This window comes from Triplophysa rosa, linkage group LG11 (assembly GCF_024868665.1).
Source record: "Triplophysa rosa linkage group LG11, Trosa_1v2, whole genome shotgun sequence".
Taxonomy (NCBI): Eukaryota; Metazoa; Chordata; class Actinopteri; order Cypriniformes; family Nemacheilidae; genus Triplophysa; species Triplophysa rosa.
This window is the reverse complement of record NC_079900.1, coordinates 5,170,355-5,190,413: the sequence shown is the minus strand read 5'-3', so window position 1 is coordinate 5,190,413 and position 20,059 is coordinate 5,170,355. Positions and strand designations below refer to the sequence as shown.

Below are 20,059 nucleotides of genomic sequence, written 5' to 3'. Positions count from 1 at the left end.
GCGGTGGTCGTCACGGCGATCGGTCGGACGGATGCAGGTGAGAGAGTCTTTTCAGCTCCTCTGATGCAGACTAGAGAGTGTGAACGGGGTCGGAGTGGTCTCGGTGCATCATGTGACCTCCAGCAATATGAGGATACGTTGAATGTAATCAAATAAAACGAGAGATTATGTTGCGTTATATAAGCTCTTTCCTCCACATATCTGTACTTTAATAAAGACGCACACAGAGGGCTTTATACAGGAATATATGAATATATATGGTGTGTGTATGTACAATGTTTCAAAGCTGTTCAGGGCTGGTTTAGGTTTAAGACACATGTTTTACAATCTTTTGGACAGTACAGGTGTCCAAAAGTGTGATTTATACATCATATTGCAATTCATTCACTGATTTGGTGCAATTTTACTTTATATGCTCGCTTTAAAGTAATTCTATAGAATGTATAACATTATAACGTTTCAAAGCAGTTCTAATCTAGGTTTGTTGGTTCAAAATCCTTTAAATTGTTTGTTTTTTAATGTATTAACTTACTAAACTTCATATGCATTTATATGCATTATTTGTATGCATTTCTAGACTGTCGAGTTTGGGCTTTGACGTTTAAAGAAAAATTAAAAAATGGTAGTTTTTTTAACTGTTTATTGTTTATTTTACTTTTGCGTCTATGTACAATTGTTGTCTCGTATTATTTGCATTGACGCTAAGGTAGGCGATGTTTTAAAGGTTTTTGTTATACAGGTTGAAAGATTAGTCTTCTGTTTTTATGCTTTCAAAGATTGCTTAAAGCTTGCCTCTAGGAAAGTGGTCGCTGTTTTCTGCTAATCTGACAAAATTGTCAATCACTTCAGTTAGATGTTACCTGCTTTCACATCATGAGCATTAAACATCTTTTTCTCTGCTTGCTTGTGGCCTCTAGAAATACAGTTTACGTCTGCGGACAAATTGTGCCCTTGCAGCACCAATAACGTGCAATGTTGATTTGTTGAGAACCTTCTAAGAATGTGAGCCGAGACCTTGTTTTATAGTCACTATTTATAGGTGTAATGCCAAATGTTTGCCTGTCTGAGAATCCTTTACCTTTTCTCTCGTCTGCTGTTTCATCCATAATGGAGAATGCCCTCCTATCTCATCCGCCCTTCAATCGTCATGGTAACGAAACTGTGTATTGGTCTTCAGAGCCGATCAAGGACATGCAAGTTAAATCACTGCTAATACAGCCTGGCGTCCCGTAGATTACGCTTTCATAGGGACTTGAGAATGGCTTTCTATTAGCACAGATGAGCGATCTTAAAGTTGTGATGCAGGGGTTTTACTTCGACCTTGTTGTCACCTCTGTTTTGTTGCCAAGGCGGAGAGAAAGCTGATTGAGAAGGTTGTACCTTAGCCAGTTCAGGAGCCAAGCTGACTCATTTCATTTGTTCAGTGCCCTCTGAACGCTGAACTCTGAACTCTGGGTACCTGCTTTCACTGTGCGGTTTGAAATCTGATCATGAGAATTAGATTACCCCCCCAAAAAAACTATTTTGTGTTGTTGTGGTTGGTCTTTAGGTGTTTGGTCAGGTCAAAACGATGTTACTGTATGTCTAATGAAATGCGCTGTAAAAAAAATCAGGCATCAACTTAATATTTTTGACTTTTAATACATTACAAAGGTTACATTTACATTTCCACATCGGCACAACTGCAAATGACAACAATCTGTTTCTTAAATTTATAGAATTTTAATTGAGGCAATTGAACAATTTACATGTAACCGGTCACTAGAACACTGAGTCTGGGCCTGAATTTCTTCCTAAACGTGTAAATGATTTTGCAGATAAAAATAAGATCTCTTAAAGTGACAGTGCACCTTCATGAGCCTTTGAGGAGAACAGACATGAATTTTAATATGTAGGGTTAGGAGTCCACACAAATCTAATGAAAAATTAATTAAAATGAAAACCTCATTCACACTTTGCATTTTCATTTCTCATGAACAGAAATGATGTTCCAGTTCATGCTGAATGTTCTCAATCTCATTAAATTTCATCTCCTTCATGTTGCCTGAGGTTGATTCTGATGGGTTAGCAATGCTAGGACGATTTCACATAGTCATGTGACTCAAAAATGATTTCAACTGACAAATTTAAGATTAAAGTTTGCCTGACAAAACTTAACTACTGAGGTTGTTGAGTCAAATGGTCACTTCAAAGAGTGCATAAATACTTTTTTATCTTTAATTTAAGAGACTGTAGTGCAAAATAAATCCTGTCATCTCTTTCTGTATGCCTTGCTTTGATGTACATTTCATATGGTCCGAAAATCACTGCATAGTCTAATTGGCATCTGTAAAATTCGAAATAAATGAACATCAATTTGGATGTTCTGATGTGATTTTTAATGGCTGTCTAAAGTTAATTCCCCTCAAGTTCCTAGCAGTAACAGCAGGTTCTCACATTAACTTTAAAAAACCCAACAAACATCTAAATTTCCATGCTTAACATAAAAAGCATCTTTGAGCTATCTTTCTTTAAAATCAATTCCACTTGGTTTCATATTTTCATCTGCAATGCAATGAAATTCAGCTTACATGCGTCTTAGATGTAAAAGTTTGATTTTGTTTCAGTATGTGTCAATAAGTTTTGTGGATGCTTTTCTCAAACAATGAAATGTCCATTTCTACTGGCACCGCTGGCATAAAAATGTGATTTATGGTGTCAGGTAAATGTCTGTAAAAAAGGTCTTTCAGCAAGTTGAGTGAAAGTCATTTTTATAGGCTGTTATGTAATGTCCCTTATGTCAAAACTGTAATTTTTCCAGTCGCGAATATAATATTCTCTCTCTCTCTCGCTCTCTCTCTCTCTCAGACTCTTTGTCATTCATGGTATTGCAGCAGATCGATATATAATGTTTCTCTTGTTGACTGTGAAGAAAAGTGATCTTGCGATTTGTTATCAGTTAATATAAAAATAATATCCAGGACACAAAAATGAGAAATGAGTTATAGTTTCTCAATGACTCAGAGCTGAGCATGTTTAAGTAATGAAACAGATGCAACCATAATGGCCTTCATTCATTATGTAATGTTTGTTTTTATTAAGCATCACTGTATGCTTCTGGAGAATTCTGGACATTAAACATAAATGCTGACACATTTACATAATGATACTGTTTGAAAATTGTGTGTGCAACAAGAACCAACATTCATTTCTTGATAAATTATACAAAAAAACACTTTATCAAAAAGTTTACCAGTTCTTCCAAGAACTTATTATTATTGAGATTTTTTAATGGTTTACTTTGTTTTTAAGTTGCTAATATAATGTTCAAACTAGAGCTCAGATGTCGTTTTGATTTCTTGATCGTTCCGTACGTAACCGTCAGTGTCTTGAACTTGATGAGGACAGCAACTGGCAGACAGTGACAGAAGTTTATGTGCGATCTCTTGGGTTTGTCCATCAGGTGTGCTGAGATTTACTCTCTGACAGTGACTAATTCTTTCAGAGCACGAGTTCCAGTGTTTTCTCTCTTCAAATGAAAAATGATCTTCATCCACCACAAGGCATCTTGGATGTCTTTCTCATCTTCTGTCCATCCATCCTTTCTCTCTTCACCACATGAGTGCGAGCCTCTCTGTGGTCCAGGATCAGACCGAGAGCTTGTTCTCCTCTTAATCAAAGCAACAGATGCGATTAGTCTGGAGTGGGTGGCACAGACTGGTCTACCCCTGGGTAATCAATTTGCAATGGCAGATGCTCGCAGGGGGAAAAACTTGCATGCTGCACGACAGCTGTTCACCAGTAAACATCGAGGAGCTCGGTCTCTCTTCTCTCATCTTGATTTTACCACATTACTCTTGCACCGGGGTCGATAGCATGTCCAAGTGATGTTTGAACTTTTAGGATAAACTATGAAACTATTTTCTTGCCACTGTATCAAGTTATAATTGATAGATACACTTGAGCATCGGTCATGGGTTTGATCACAGTGAACAAGTATCGCTTTAAAGCACTATACGCACTATACGTCACTTTGGATAAAACATGAGCTGGTGTATAAAATAGCTCAAACATAATAGAAACGTCCCAGATCGCTATAAAAATGATTTTCCTGCCCATGTTTTCCTCTTCTCTGTAGGCCAGACTCACTCCTGATGTGACATGGATGGATCTGGCTCTGGCGCTCTCTGGGTCGAGTGGAGACAGATGGAGCTGTTTTGGCGCTAGTACAGTAAAAGTTTTCCCTCCTTTGATAAATGGTAGCGGCAATTAAAACAACAACAGATTGATGGATAAATTAAGAGAGAACAATGATTGGGAATAAAATCATATCAGTGTTGGAATAGTTAAACATTATTATGATGGATGTAAAGCAGGGGGGTGGACACGGCTTTGCTCTTTTAGCAGCTGTCGAGCGGAAAACGAAGCGTCGGCCAACGTTCGGTTCCGCGCAATCTGGCAACTTTACCCGCCAGCAATGCTCACCTTGGCTAACTGGAGTTTGTAGCATTACACTAAAAGGCAATTATTTCTACTTTGCTTGTCAAAGCACAGCGAGAGTTTGACAAATGATAGCGGGCGTTTGCGGTAACGCTCATCCATTTAAATTAGGCCGGTGGGCTCTTGTGATGGTTGTGTAGTTGGACACTAGATAGATAGAGGAGTGGCACAAAACCGCTGCCATGTAGAATGTTTTCAAGTGGGAGTCTGGGACAGTTTGTTTTCTGCAGTGCTTTGACTCCTTTGGACATGTTGGGATGTCATGTGTCTGGATTTCTGAGTTTTGATGACTTTTTTCTTGCCTTTAATGCATTTTGCAGACGCTTTTACAAACGTGACTTACAGTGGATACAAGGCATGTATTAATATCAGTATGTGTGTTCTGTGGGAATCAAACCTATAACCTATGCGCTGCTAATGCAATGCTTTACCAATAGAGCTACTGGATTCTATGATATATTAAATTGAATTTTATATTTATACGGTATCGTATAAATATCATATTATATGTGATGTGATGTGATGTGATGTGATATATGCGATATGATACGGCGCGGTATGATATGGGCCATTATGATATTGTGTAAACCGATATGGTATGATAGGATACATTATTTGCATGGTATGTTATGGTATTATATTATATTATATGGTATTTGTATGATATGATATATGATACGATATTCTATATGATATGGTGTAATATTTATTTATTACACGGCTCGTTGGAATGCTTGATTCTGATTGGCCAGTTGCGACATTTGCAGGTTCATTATTCCCAGATAACAACCTCTCAAAACTAATAACACACGGTAATGTGGATGCAGCAAATCATTTTGACAGGTTTTTTGACAAATTGAATAACTTATACTTATATATAACATATATGACATGATGATTAAAGCAAATTGTTCGTGACATTTGAACGTCGTTTCTTATCTTAAAACCGAAAGTAAACGGCTTTTCCTCTAGGAAGGTCTGCATTCGGTAAAAATGAGCTAATAAAATATTTCAAATTCACATTTCATGTCTATTTTTTCTCATGTGGCAAGTGGCCGTGTAATAAGCGGGATAATGTAGCCTACAAGCAGCCGACTGTTATCGCAAAATAAGCCCCTTCAGTGTGATACAAGACCCTCCACTATTTCTGCGATAACAGCCGGCTGCCTGTACATTATCCCTTGCATAACATATGGAATGGTATGATATGTTATGACATGATATTTATATGATACGATTTGATTTGATACAATATGATATGGTGTGGCATAATATTTACATGACATGACATAACACATTTATACGATATGATATGGTATTTAAATGATACTATAATATATACGATATTTATATGACACGTGATGTGACATTTATGTGATATTAATGTTTATACTATTTTATTTAATTGAATTTATGTTAACTTTTCTGAGATTCATCTGAAAATAATACATGTCTAATGAAATTAGACAAATCAAAACTAGGTGCAACACATTTTCTAAACAAATTTAGTGTCAACAACTTGAATGTCATGTCCTTCCAGCGTTGACAAAGTACAGTTTTCGAATATAGTAACTTTCCCAACACTTTCATCATAATAAATCTGTCATTGAAACTGACAACAGAAAAACCAACAATATCCCTCGAGGAGACCTTGTCCACCGTTACCCAAATATAGTCCATTTCTGTCAAACACATTCTGAGACAGACAGCTCATGATGCCACTTATCACAGACATACGGTTGTGCCGTCAGTCAAACACTTTATTGGTCAGTTTTAAAGTTAATCAGACGGTGGCAAAAGTTGGAATTCTGTGAGAACACACATGAACTTCAGCAGATGAAGGTCAAACGCGGCCATGGCTGCAGCGAGGGAATCGTGGGAGATTTGTGGCAGATCATTTCCCACTGATAGGGAGGAATGAAGGCATTAATAGACCTTTGCCTCAAAATGATTTTTCTGAGGAAGAACAGCAGATTTCACTCATAAAACGCCTCAGATCTGGTAAATGCTCAGTAATCACCTTTCTGCCCCGTGTAAGCATCATCCCCCTTTTCATTTTTTCTCTTCCTCACATTTCCTTCCTTCTTTTTTCATCTTCATGAGCGCTGAGCTCTTTTTTCAGCCCACTTTCGGATTCCAGAGATGAGAGGGAACACTGTTGACACTGGGATCTAGCTATCTGTCTGTCTGTCTGTCTGTTTTTATTTTTTTTTTTATTTTTTTCTTTCTTTCTTTCTTTCTTTCGTTCTTTATTTCTTTCTTGAGTTCTTTCTTTCTTGAGTTCTTTCTTTCTTGAGCTCTTGAATTCTTGAGCTCTTGAGTTCTTTCTTTCTTTCTTTCTTTCTTTCTTTCTTTCTTTCTTTCTTTCTTTCTTTCTTTCTTTCTTTCTTTCTTAAACTTTATGATTCTTTGCAGTCAGCCAGTGCAAGCTTATAAACACTGGGATTGTTCTATCTATCTATCTATCTATCTGTCTGTCTGTCTGTCTGTCTATATCTATATCTATTTGTTTCTTTCTTTCTTTTTGGATTTTTTTTCTTTCTTTCTTTCTTTCTTTCTTTTTTATTTTTCTTTCTTTCTTTCTTTCTTTTTTCTTTTTCTTTCTTTCTTTCTTAAACTTTATGACTCTTTGCAGTCAGCCGGTGCAAGCTTATAAACACTGGGATTGTTCTATCTATCTGTCTGTCTGTCTGTCTGTCTGTCTATATCTATTTCTTTCTTTCTTTCTTTCTTTCTTTCTTTCTTTCTTTCTTTCTTTCTTTCATGAGTTTTTTTCTTTCTTTCTTTCTTTCTTTCTTTCTTTCTTTCTTTCTTTCTTTCTTTCTTTCTTTCTTTCTGAGTTCCTTCTTGTGTTCATTCTTTCTTTCTTGAGTTCATTTAAATTTCTCCCTCCTGAATTACAGTAAACTTTATGACTCTTTGCATTCAGCTGGTGCAAGCTTATAAACTTCGTGAAGTGGAACAGTGAGAAAAGGCAACATTAATTTTCTCTAGTACAGACTGTATGTGGTGTTGGGCCTTTTGAGTGCGATCAATGAGCAGAGCGATCAGACGTCGCTTGAGTGTTTCATTTTACTAGGTGCCCTGATTTTATGTAGGTGAGCGTTTGAGAACAGATTAAAAATTGAATAAATTGTCTCGGTGTCTACTGCCTACATAGGGCATCATAATCATCAATGCCTTGTGCATCATCACAGTGCCCATAGTTCCCATTGGCTGTTCATGTAACAGTTGTTTTTATTGCTCACCCTCTGGCAGAAGTGCAGCAACATTAGTTAGGTACTCCTGTAAGTCGCGTGATGCTTGTCGTGTGTCGTCACGTTTTCACTTCTTTGCTGAAGGAGATAACATGTTTACAAAAAGCGCTCTGTAAAGCAGTTTGTCCATTTATGGCTACTGCAGAGACAACGTGGTGAATTTTATCTAAGAGGACCTCTTTATCTAAGAGGTGTATGAAGATAGAAATAGCTCATTCTCAAGTAATACAGTAAAAACATAACACTTCATTATGTAAGGTCTTTATACATCTCTGAAGACATACAGTAGTTATGCATATTAAATTGCATTTCTGTCAATAGAGCCTCCAAAAAATTACACATTAGACCTTAAGTGCCAAGTCAATGTTTTTATATGAATATACTTAAAAAATGAAGGCAGCATACATTTTTGGGGATGATGTCTTAAATCTATTACAGTTGATTTTAAAACATAGAAATTCGATGGAGTGCGTAAATAATCTATCCATTTGTGAAGCAGTGCTGAGAGGAACATGTTTGACCCCTGCAGGTATCTTTGTCTAGCGCTGTATAATAAGTGTAACGGTAAAATAATTTTTCAGCTCTGGGTTATTAATGCGTGAGCATATTAAACAATCTGGCCTCATTTTCTCTCGCCTGTAATAATTAGTCGGAAGCACGGTGTGTGAAACATGTACAGTATATGAATCACCATTTGTTACTCTATTACTAACTGCTTAAAAGTTTCGTACACGCTTGGTGGTCATGAGGCGTTTGTAGGAAAGCAAATCGTCAAACAATCATTACATCGAAGAAAAAACTTATTGAGAGAGAGATTCTGAGTAGGAATATAATGGGTCATTTCTACCGCGCAGTACATTTTCATGTTTCCATACGTTGTAATGTATTGGATAAAAACATTTTTGATCACAATTACGCAAGTATATTACAGCTTGCCATGTAACTCAGTGGTTAGAGCATGGCGTTAACAATGCCAAGTTTATGGGTTCTATCCCAGGGATTGCACATACTAAACAAATGTATAGTATAATGCAGTGGTTCTCAAACTTTTTCGTTGTAAGGCCCCCTAGAGTGCATCGCTTTGCGACCCCCCCAAATAAAGACTTATCATCTTAAATTTAACATTTTTATTTAAACAAAAACATATTCGGTTATACAATGCTGAAACATCAATTCTTTTGTCTGGTGGTCTTATTTTTCTGATGTTTGATTGCATAAAATCTATGATCAATTTCTATATTTCATAAAATGCCACAAAATCTGTGGCCCCCTGGATCCATCTCGGGGCCTCCCCAGGAGCCACGGCCCCCAGTTTGAGAACTACTGGTATTAGGCAATGTAAGTCGCTTTGGATAAAAGCGTCTGCCAAATGCATGACTGTAAATGTAATGTAATTTGGGTGAGGTTTCAATAATTGGATGTTTAAAAAACACATGTCACTTCAAATGTCACTCTGGATAAAATATCTTTTAATACTTCAAAAAAGCATTTATGTTTTCTAAAAGGAATCAAAAGGTGCTCCTAGTAGTGGGAACGACCCTAATCTAAAAGCAAACGTAAAAAAAAGTCATTACGCAGAGTGATGGACCTTGGTCATGACCTTGAAATGCTCATTCTTAATGAGATCTCACAGATTCTGTGTTTGAGGAAGAGAGAGTTGAAACTGAAAGCTTGCGGGAAATAGAGTTAATCATTTACTTGCTTCCAGCCCACCCAGTCCATCCGCAGACACATGTCCACCCACATGTATGAATGTTTGCTTGCGGCACACTTTGAGGATTAAACCCAGGGAAGCAGCTGGTGTTCTGGTGTTCGGTGCTCTGTCACATGACCTGAAACAGTTGCTGGCTTCAGAGCCACATAAGGACATTAGAGCTTTCTGTAACACTCAGCTAATGGTTTCCAGAACCGCTGCCTGAGCATGAACTTCAGACATGATCATAGAGAGCAATAATTTGATTTCGTGCTCTCACTATGTAAATGGAAATCAATCAAGGCTTACAGCAGCAGAAATTTTTAGAAGAAGCTCAAGTTGACGCTTTATTGAACATGTCGCAAATGAAAACGAGGACTATAGGAATAGAAATACAGTACATTCTTTATGCTGTGTATGTGAATTAAAAATCCATCTCATGGCAATTCGTAACTGTTTTATGAGGTGGGTAATTCATATGAATGTCATTATCAGTATACTGAAACCCATAATAAGTTGACTGTACTCAATTGAAAAAAACTTCAGTTAAAGGTGTGATGAACTGGGCTTGTTTATTGTTTTATACTGTTGTATGAGGTCTACTTACGTTTGCATGGTTTTTACATTTAAAAACATCAAAATCAATAAGTAATAGGCTATTTTCTACCCGGGTTTTGAGGCCGGCTCGACAAACGATCGGTTTGGGCGTTCCGCCATGAAGGCTTGGAAGTAAACGCCCACTCCTTCTGTGAATTTGGTTAGAGACGTAATGTTAGGTTACACATTAGCACCATTCGCACGAGATTAGCATTATCTGGGGACCTCGTGTGATTTATAAATGACCTCCCCACATCTGTATTTCATGTGACGCATTCGCACAGGATGATTTTACTCAAATTTACGGACTTATTTCCCGGATGTGATGACAAGGCTTTGTGTATAGTTTGTATAGCCTATAGTTGTATTGCGTTTAGTGATATATGACCGTACCTGTCAGCATTTGAGACCCTTGATCGCGAATTTTGTGGATCGCGATCCACAAAAGATCACCGCGATCGCGGGTCTCAAATGTTACGAGAGTTTCCATGATAAATAAACAAACGGGAGACTCCCGGTAACTCATGGATATCACCCAGCACTCGAAATAATACCAAAACACTTCAAAACAGCCTCCATTATTCGCAAACGGTGGATAAAACCTTGAAAAATGATATATGAGCCCTCCAAATCACAGATATGTCGATTCGCACGGGCTTAAGATCACAGACAACCTCTGCAACTAATACAAATGACTAACGTTACAGGTCCCCAGGTAATACTAATCTCGTGCGAATAGTGCTCAGGGCATATCAAGCGATCTCTAACAAAGCAATAGTGACTCATAGTACAAAAATGTTTTACTCACATAAGATTGCTGCGCCATTCCTATCGGATTCAATATTGACTGCACAGCACTGCTTTTTAATTTTAGTCTCCCCACAAATCCAGCGTCGACCTGTGCCTTGTTCACGAAGGAATCCTCGGAGAAATGAAACGAACAAACGCTCCATGTTTTTCCCACATGAGCTGGAACGTCTTTAAAAATAAACTTTAACCACGCATTCCTAATATCGGAATCCGAAGGAAGGTTATGCAGCGACTGTGTTCTTCCACAACCAGGGATGGCACAATATTTTGCGATCTTTAACGGCGTGTTTGTTTATTGCTTGCTCGCTCTATCTGGTTCCGCGCCACTTGTGTTCAGAATTGTCATGCGTGAACCAGTGGGCGGGGCTAGAGAAGTAGTCGTTGATATTCTTCTTTGGAGGCGGTGTTCAACCTATCAATGTCGTCATAGATAGGTGCTTTTTAGAACCTGGCGTTCGCTGGGCCTGGTGTCAATAACAGTTGTAATCTCAGTAACTAGGGCGTTTTCAGTTCTTACACTTATATGATGTTCGCGTGAATACGATTCCCTCTTATATAACAAAAGCTCGGGTTAAAATTGTGGTTTTAATTCATGGCACCTTTAACATAGAGCGCAAGCAGACTGTACTAAAAATTAGTTCACTTAACTCGTTACTTAACTTTTTGTTAATTTATTGAAATAAAATCATGACTGACTCTGTCAATCATGGAATGCTTGAACTTGAGCTGTCTTAAGGCAGTTCATGATATAGTCACGAAATCTATTAATTCGTGTTCACGGACACAATTTTTTTCCGTGACAGTCAGCATGATTTTTTTTCGTGTCACTAGCGCGACTTTTTTTGTCGTGCACTCAGCACGACTTTCGATATACATTACATATCACTGGTGTATATACCTGTTCATATACTGTATATACATTTATATGTTTATAACTTGATACCAGAGGAAGTCGCTCATATTTCACAAAACGGCTATAAGCTACCCCTTACCCCAATCAAACCCTAAAATCTCAGGCGCAAAGTCTAATCTGGCTAAAACTAACGCATTTTACTAGGTGGCTAAACAACGATAAAGATCCACCCTAAACCCAACGTCACACCTTACAGAATTTTTTTTACAACAAAAACCACCAATAATACTAAAAAGAGTGTGAACCCCTGTGATCTTTTATTAACAAATAGTTCAAAAAAAGTTTTTATTCTTTGATAAATCATAAATAATCTAACTATTGAAGCGCAAAGTCATGGGTATTACTCATCAAAATCAGAACTCATATTTTAAGTTCACTGCACTTGAATTTTGAAGTGTAATAATTTTACAGAATTTTACTGTTATATTTTTTTACAGATTCCCCAAATATATTGTAAAAAATATATACATTTTACAAAATGGTACTGTTATTCTTAACAGATTTTTCACTTTTGAAATACGGTTGAAAAATTGTCAAATTACAGAATAATACTGAAAATTTTCATGAAAAACATGTAATTTTACATGAGGAAAAATATTATTTTACAGTATTTTTTACAGTGTATATTAACTAGAAAAAGAATGAAGATTCTCAAGTTATTGGTCCAAAACGCAACATTTTAACTAATAATTAATCATGATTCCTTGTTTTTAAAATATAAACAACATTTGGGCTTACATTGCTCATGCCTGCTTTTTCCCTAATATTCATATACATAGTCATTCATATACATATATACATTCATATACAAAATCAACACCTTGTAAAATAATAACATTTTCCAAAGATCAGTGTAAGTTATTTCTGCATATAGTGCATTTATTCTGACCTGAATCTCTATATGCAAAGGTAGTAAACCTGTAAATATAAAAATGCAAAAATATTTCAAATATCTGGGAAAGTAAAGCAAAGGTGCTAGGTTCAAACCCAGGAAGGCACAACATAAATGAACAACCGCATGTTCCAAACCGTATGTGAAATCTTCAATGCTCTGATGGCATGAGAATGGTTGAGTGTAGGTTGTCTAGCCCCATTATTGTCACTAATGTGTATTTTATGCGCGTATATAAGTGTAGATATGCTTTACATTAGCATACAGCTCTGTTGCCTTCATTTCGTGTTGTTTGCTCGCTCTCATTGAAGCCTCAAGCTACTTCTTTCTCTTTCCTCTCACACTCCTTCTGTACTGATAGGATCCAGAGAGCTATTCTCAAGGTGACTCGTAACATCTGGGAAAATTTATGGAGTGTGAGGTAATTTATTCGGGGCGAGGATGTGCGGAGAATGCTGCTTCATAATGCCTCTCTGTATGGAGAATATCAATTATTGTGTGTGTGTGTCTCTGGAAATAAAGTACTGTCGTTAAAATTAACATGTGATAAGATGACAGAAGATCACCAGGGATCTCAAATCCAATACATCACAACAGCGCTTTAATTTGTCACATAGGTTAATTAATGAAACGGTTAATTGGCAATCCACCATTTCAACAGATAGCAATGAGATGTCAGTTTACTCTGACAAATACCATCCTGGCAAACTGATTGTATGGCTTCCATTGGTGTAAATCAAACAATATGATAATCTGTTCCTGTAGCTTAATATGTACATAAAGCATCTGCCAAATGCATAAATGTAACATCATTTTCAGAGAAATGTAGCAGTTCCTGATTTATGAGTTGACTGTCTTTAATATGATTTTTGGTTTGCAGATCACCAATTTATTTATCTTAGATGTACTGCATTTTCTATTCAGTTATTGGAAAAAAGATCATTGTTAGTCATTGGTGGACATCACAGCTCTTTTGAACAAACTAACCCAAAGTATTGTACTAAACTGTTTGTCAGCGGTACAATTAATATCTTTTTAAAATATAGCTTTTTAAAGCAAGTTGTGCCATTACTTTTACAGCAGTTGGACTTATGAGTTTCACTTGGCAAAACAGTCCCATATACAGTACATTTGGGCAATTCCAACATTATGGATGTGACATTTTCAATCAAAACTTGAATGTATTTATTAATAATATATTGAATCGTCTGTTTATATTTTACTAAACCCCTGAGGATAGAGTCCAGACATCAGAAAAATATCAGTCCATGCACGTGTTTTCTATTTTTAAAGAGAAACAAATCAATGTGTTATGCATGTGACAAAAAAGAATGGACGTTTTTGGTAGACAACATACTTTGTAAAATTTTTGTGAATTAAAATGTACCAGAACCAGAAGCAATAATACCCAGCAAATGGAGAAAAGATGGCTCTTCATAGACCATCAAATAATTATTTTATTATCATTTTGATGCAGATATTTATGAAAAATATGGACCGTTATGGATGTAACAGTTCACTTGACTATAGAAACTTTAAGCATTAACATGGTATCTAAACCTCCAAATATTGACATCAGACCTACCAGTTTTGGGAAAACCTTTCATTAAAACACTTTAGCAACTGAATGGCAACGCTCTGGCAACCACCCACCGTGACTTCCATGGCCAAGTACAATTGAAAGTCTAGTTTTCATCATTTTGTCCACTATCCCAGCAGCTCATCAGCGGCTAACCACCCATATGAGAGATCTGAGCGTCCAGATGAGTGACCGTGAGCAGCATCTCCCTATGGGAGCTCGACCCATCTGCAAGAGCATAATAATGGATGGCGAAGATCAGAAGCCATCATGGTCCACAATCTGCCTCGGTCATTCAGTTCACACCGGCTTTACTGTCCATGTGCCACCTCACTCACGGCACACGCCGTTGAGCCGCCCGAGATGTCTTGGCATCTGCCCACAGAATCGAAGCTCTAGACGCTGCCCTCTCGGTGGGCTACTGGCATGAGTTTACAGCCCCGGTTCTGTTAGAACTTGGATGGAGGCCAAGCAGATTGTGGATGAAGTCGTAATACATCAGGGTCTGGCTCGTTCCATCCCTTTGTGGTTTATTTGCATCAGTGGGGTTTAGCGAATGACCCGATGCAGACATCCGTGATTGATTTGGCTTGTAAAAGATTGACGTTTCAGTAGCACACAAGTAAAATGCAATTGTGTTTTCATTATTTATTTATCCTCATGTCGTTTCAAACCTGTATGGCTTTCTTCTGTCTACGGAACACAAAAGAAGATATTCTGAAGAACGTTGGTTAACCAAACAACATTGATACCATTGACTTCTATTATATAGATACAAAAGCTCCGGCCTTTCTCATTAAATGCAATCAAACATGGCCTCTCTGAACCATCATTCACTCCTGCAGTTATTAAAAATGATACTGGACGCAGGCTTAAAAATGGATCACCTCTCCATAGAACAAATCAGTCATGATAAATCTCATCTGTGAGGGACTTTATATTCATACTTTGTTTCTAGCCATGCTCATACAGTACTCTTGTACACATATAGTCGTTTCATAGTTCTCAACCTTTCTGTTCTTTAGCCACGCCCATTCTGAAACCCCTCCCACTGCTACACGTGAGGTGATGAAAGAAATCCATCCATCGTGTCCCAGTTATCATGAAGAACATTTGCATGAGTCATCTAACTAGTCTATGTCCGTCAGGGATCATTTGTGTTGTGTTAGACAAACACGGATCAGACTGTGGAGATATAGGGATAAACCTCAGATTGTGTCTTTGTGCCAACTGCATTCCATCTTTGAGGTGAGACGCCAAATCTTCTGATTGGGGAAATTGGCAGATAAATTCTGATAACAATAGCCGGGCCGGGAAAATGAATGTTACACATTCACAGACCAAAACTCTTTACCAACTCTCTTTTCTGTCTTTGATGACAGTCCACTGGAAGGGGAGTTGAAGGTTTCATTCCTCCTTCAAGAGTCTGGTCTTCATGGTCATCAGTTATGTTCTCATCTCATTTCATCTCAAGGGGACTAAATGAAGAGGGGCTTGACGCTGTAGGTCGATAGCGCGTCCCTGCCGATTGGCTCGCTGCCCAGATGCGCATCAATTTAAACCAGCGCGATTAAACAGAGGATTCCCTCGGGTCAATCAGCACCATTCGTCCAGCCTTTATTATACTGACCCTTGATCTTTACAGACGTGGAGCTGGAGCCCTTCCAGACCTCGTGTGGCCCTCGGGAAGGGTCGAGACTACAGAAGATCTCTGCGGGACGAAAAGATGAATGTTGAGAGATGAATTAAGGTACCCTCGGGAAGCCGACGACCATGCTGAGTCAGCGTTTAACCTGCTCGCAACTATAGCTGAAGACAGCAGCGGGTCGACAAACAAATGACCGCTGTTTAGTGTCAGGCATGTTCATGTCTTTTTAATTCCTTTTAATGCATTAAGGGGATAGTTCACCCAAAATTACTAATTATGTCATCATTTATTCAGCCTCGTGTCATTCAAAACCTGGATATGACTCCGTCTTCGGGAACACAAAAGAAGATATTTTGAGAAATGTCTCTGTGGTGTTGCGTTCATACAATGGAAGTCAATGGGGGTCAATGTTGTTTGGTTACCAACATTCGTCAAAATATCTTCTTTTGTGTTCTGCAGAATAGTTATAGAGGTTTGAAATGACATGATAGTGAATAAATAATGAAAGAATTTTCATGTCCCTTTAAAGCACGTCATACATAATCCTTAGTTTATACTTTATTTTACTTTTTATTATTATTTTCCACTCCTCCCACATTAAGTTAAAGTAAAAAATAATAAATTAAAGTTATTTAGCGGTTAGCGGTTCATTACAGTGTAAAATGAATTAGATTTACAAATGTACAGTTCTTCGTTTGGATTCGCAAAAGCACACCATTTTCACACACAGAGAATGAAGATGGCTTTGTTCTGCTGGACATCATTTACACGTTTCAAATCTCAAGTCATCCAACTTCCTCGGAACTGCAGAACTCACTCAATGGCTTCAAAGGAGAAACTGTAAAAGCACCTTCTACTGATCACAAAAATCAACTGGGATATCACTTCAAGAAGTTTGATCTGCTTATATTTCATTTGTTTAGTTAAAGGTTTGGTTGCTAATGAAACAAAATCTGATGATCATTTGCAAAATGAACAAACAGAGTCTCTTTCAACTGGCCATCAGGCCATCCCATCATTTATTAAACCGTGAAATAGCTGTGGAACTACAGATGTCAAATCACTTTTTTCATCATTCATCGAAAATCAGAACTGTATTACATTTGCGGAGTGACAAAATTGATTTAACATGGCTTTCTCAAACCCCTGGATTTATAAAATTCTTGGAAGACGTTTTTGTGTAGCTGTTATAAAATTCTACAGTTTAATAGGGTCCAGATTTAAAATAGTAGAGCGCCCTGGCAAAAGAAATAAAACATTGTGAATTTAAACCCCTCTGGTTTAAAGCTGCCATAAAACATGCTATATCTGATTGTTAATGTAGTAGGTATAATGTCATTAAAAACGCTTTAACAATCAATAGATTATATATAATAAACATTTCAATATTATTTTAACTTTTATTTTCATTATATTGAAAGTCTCCACAGTAATCACTTCTACATTCCCCCGGCCCATCCCTGTAGTCTTATTGTTTTATTGCACTGAGATTACCACCTGTAGTACACCTTCCGATTTTTTGCTTGATTCCATTGAGCAGTTTTTGTCCTGTTAGGGACACCGTCTAACATCCTAAAAGGGCTTCACACCTCTGACTCCAGACTAGACACCCTCCCCCAGGGCCTCGGGGTGTAGGGACTGTGTACATTCCGTGCAACTAGAACCTGCCTGCGGTCCCTACGCACAGAAGACACTGGCACGGTGTGCAGCAACTGCTCATTCGAGCGCCCGGGCCCCTCGTAGCCCCCAATAGCTGTGCTCTGGTACGCCGTGTGTCTGCTGCCTAACCTGGGCACCAGGGCAGCGTTATCCGGGCAATGGTTGACGCAGGGAAACAAGTGGCACATGTCTTTGGAGTGGTCGTGGAAATGGGCGGGTCCCTGCGGTAAAGGCCCCAGGTACACGGGCATGTCCGTGTACGAGTTCAGGTACGTCGAATAGTGTCCGTGCACTAGTGTGGAGGAGGAACGACGCAGGGCTGCCGTGTTCTGTAGAATTGCCTCCCGGTATGATGGAAGACGGATGGACGTTGAGTACTTGATCTTCTGTGGTTTATACGGGTAGGAGCCCATATGGGCCGGGTCCAGATAGGCTGGTTCCACCGCCATGTTGTAACGATGATTGTTGCCGGCGCTCCCGTACATCTTCGAGGGCTTGGGATTCGTCATTAAAACTCTCGGGAAAAGGTCAGGCATGTTGCTAGAAGATGCAGAGGTGGTGGGCTTCTCGTCCACCTGCCGGATGCGGTCGCCACCCCACGTGGCCCTGAGAAAAGAGGCGCGGCGGTTGATTTTGTCCTTCCCCAGAAGTGGAATGTCATCCATGTCTGGTTCTAGATACAGCTTTGTGCAGGAGTTGCAGCTTGACGTGGTTCTCTGGTAGTGGCTTCTCATGCAGGGTGTGGTGTGGGAATGGTTTTCCATGAGATGGTTGCATTTAAGATCGGCCAGACAGGATTGAGGAACGTCATAGTCGTCCCTCCGTCGAGTCTCTGGAGACGCCGCCACGTAGCTGTGGGACCTCTTTTGTCGACTGAGACCTGCCTTGTATTGTTTATGGCTTCCCGAAAGTTCCTGGTTCTCCACGAAGATGTCCGGTACCTGAAAATCACGGTACGGGACGTAGCGAGAGGTAGGGTGGTGACAGGACGGATCCACGTACATGTGGGGTTTCGGGGCCGTCGGAGGCGGCGGGTCTCTTATGGCGATGTGGGGAGTGCTGAGGCTAGATATGGGAAGCGCTCGTTCGTAAATGTGATGTTGGCTGGTTCGTGCGGGAAGGGTGTAGCGCAGTGAGGTAGGCCGTATCCCCACGTGAGGCTTCTCCAGCAGGTGCTGAGCAGTGCCATCCACGTTTTGAGGGTAAGAGGAATGGTTGTCTGTGACGCTGGAAATGCAGGGGAGGCGACTGTGGCTGAAGTCAGTTCCTATGAGGCAGGTGGGAAGACTTGTTCTGGCAGACTCGGGGTCTCTGCGACTCCAGTTCTCGATGGTCTTGGTGGCGTTGTCCAAAGAATTTTCCACTCTCGTGGATGAGACAATGTCTTTAGCCGTCTGGAGCATCTTCAGCATGTTGGCCTGAGTGTAGCTGGTGGTGACATCTGGGTTCTGCAGGTTCCCATTACGGTCTGTGTCCTCCACACCGTTATAACAGCTGTAGATTCCCTGCAAAAAAGGAGAATCAATTTTGAATTGCATTGGTAAATAAGTTCAGATGAATAAGTTTCTTTTCTAGATACTATTTCTAAAGGCTCTTCTTCCATTCATAGATTTGTCTGACAGTTCTTACTGTACGTTTTGCATTTTTTCCTTTTTATATTTTTCATTCCTTGTGATATTTCATGTTGCTGAAGAGTAAGTTTCACAACTTTTCGTATAATGGCAGGGTTAGGTTTTGTTTTACATAATGGCCCTCATTTATCAAACGATCATATGCCAGAAAACTGTGAGTACGCTTGCTTCCACGCAAAACTTGGCATTTATCAGTATGGACATAAGCAGTTGCTACGATCAAATCTCATGACAGCTCGCATACGCAATTTTTGAGATAAGGTGAAGGTCCGTCTACGCTTTACCGTTTTGATAACTGAAAAGGAATAATGACAAATAGAAATATATATATTCTTTCGTTTGGTATAACAAATGTAAATAGATTCCAAAGCGATTTCTTATTTTCATTACATTAAAGGGGTCATATGGCGGAAGTACGTGTTTTTCTGTGTTTTTGGTGTGTTATAAGTTGTCCATGCATGTATTAGACACGTAAAATTGCACAAATGAAAGTGTGGGAACAAAAGATGCATTCTATCTAAAAGCGAATGCTCAACCAGACTTGCCTGAAACGCCTCGTGTAACCACACCCCGGCAAATCTACGTAACATGATTTGACTAAGACCGCCCAAATCTACACGTAGTTAAGGTGGGCGTAATTGAAAATCTCATTGTATCGTCTGTCAGTACAATTGCTTTGGAACCTGATGTTCCGAATATGGTAAGAGGCGTTACATTTCCTTCACACGCTTGCAGTATTCGACCAATCACTACGCACTGGTGAACTGGCCAATCATAGCACACCTCGCTTTTCAGAGCGATGAGCTTCGTAAAAAATCAGCACGTTTCAGAGAGGAGGGGCAATGAGGAGATACAAACATGCATGGTATGTGGAAAATACAACGTTTTTTAAACTTTAAAT

General features: G+C 38.9%; 1 protein-coding gene across 3 annotated transcripts in view; it reads right to left on the bottom strand.

Moving 5' to 3' along the window:
* Positions 1–14,110: 14,110 nt before the first annotated feature.
* Positions 14,111–20,059, bottom strand: part of grin2ca (glutamate receptor, ionotropic, N-methyl D-aspartate 2Ca) — a 59,062-nt gene continuing 53,113 nt past the window's right edge. For all 3 annotated transcript variants that reach the window (XM_057345419.1, XM_057345418.1, XM_057345420.1), the window contains one exon: positions 14,111–19,032. In XM_057345419.1, the coding sequence (XP_057201402.1) occupies positions 17,452–19,032 (1,581 nt within the window). In that variant the 3' untranslated portion in view covers positions 14,111–17,451. The remainder of the gene's footprint in view (positions 19,033–20,059) is intronic.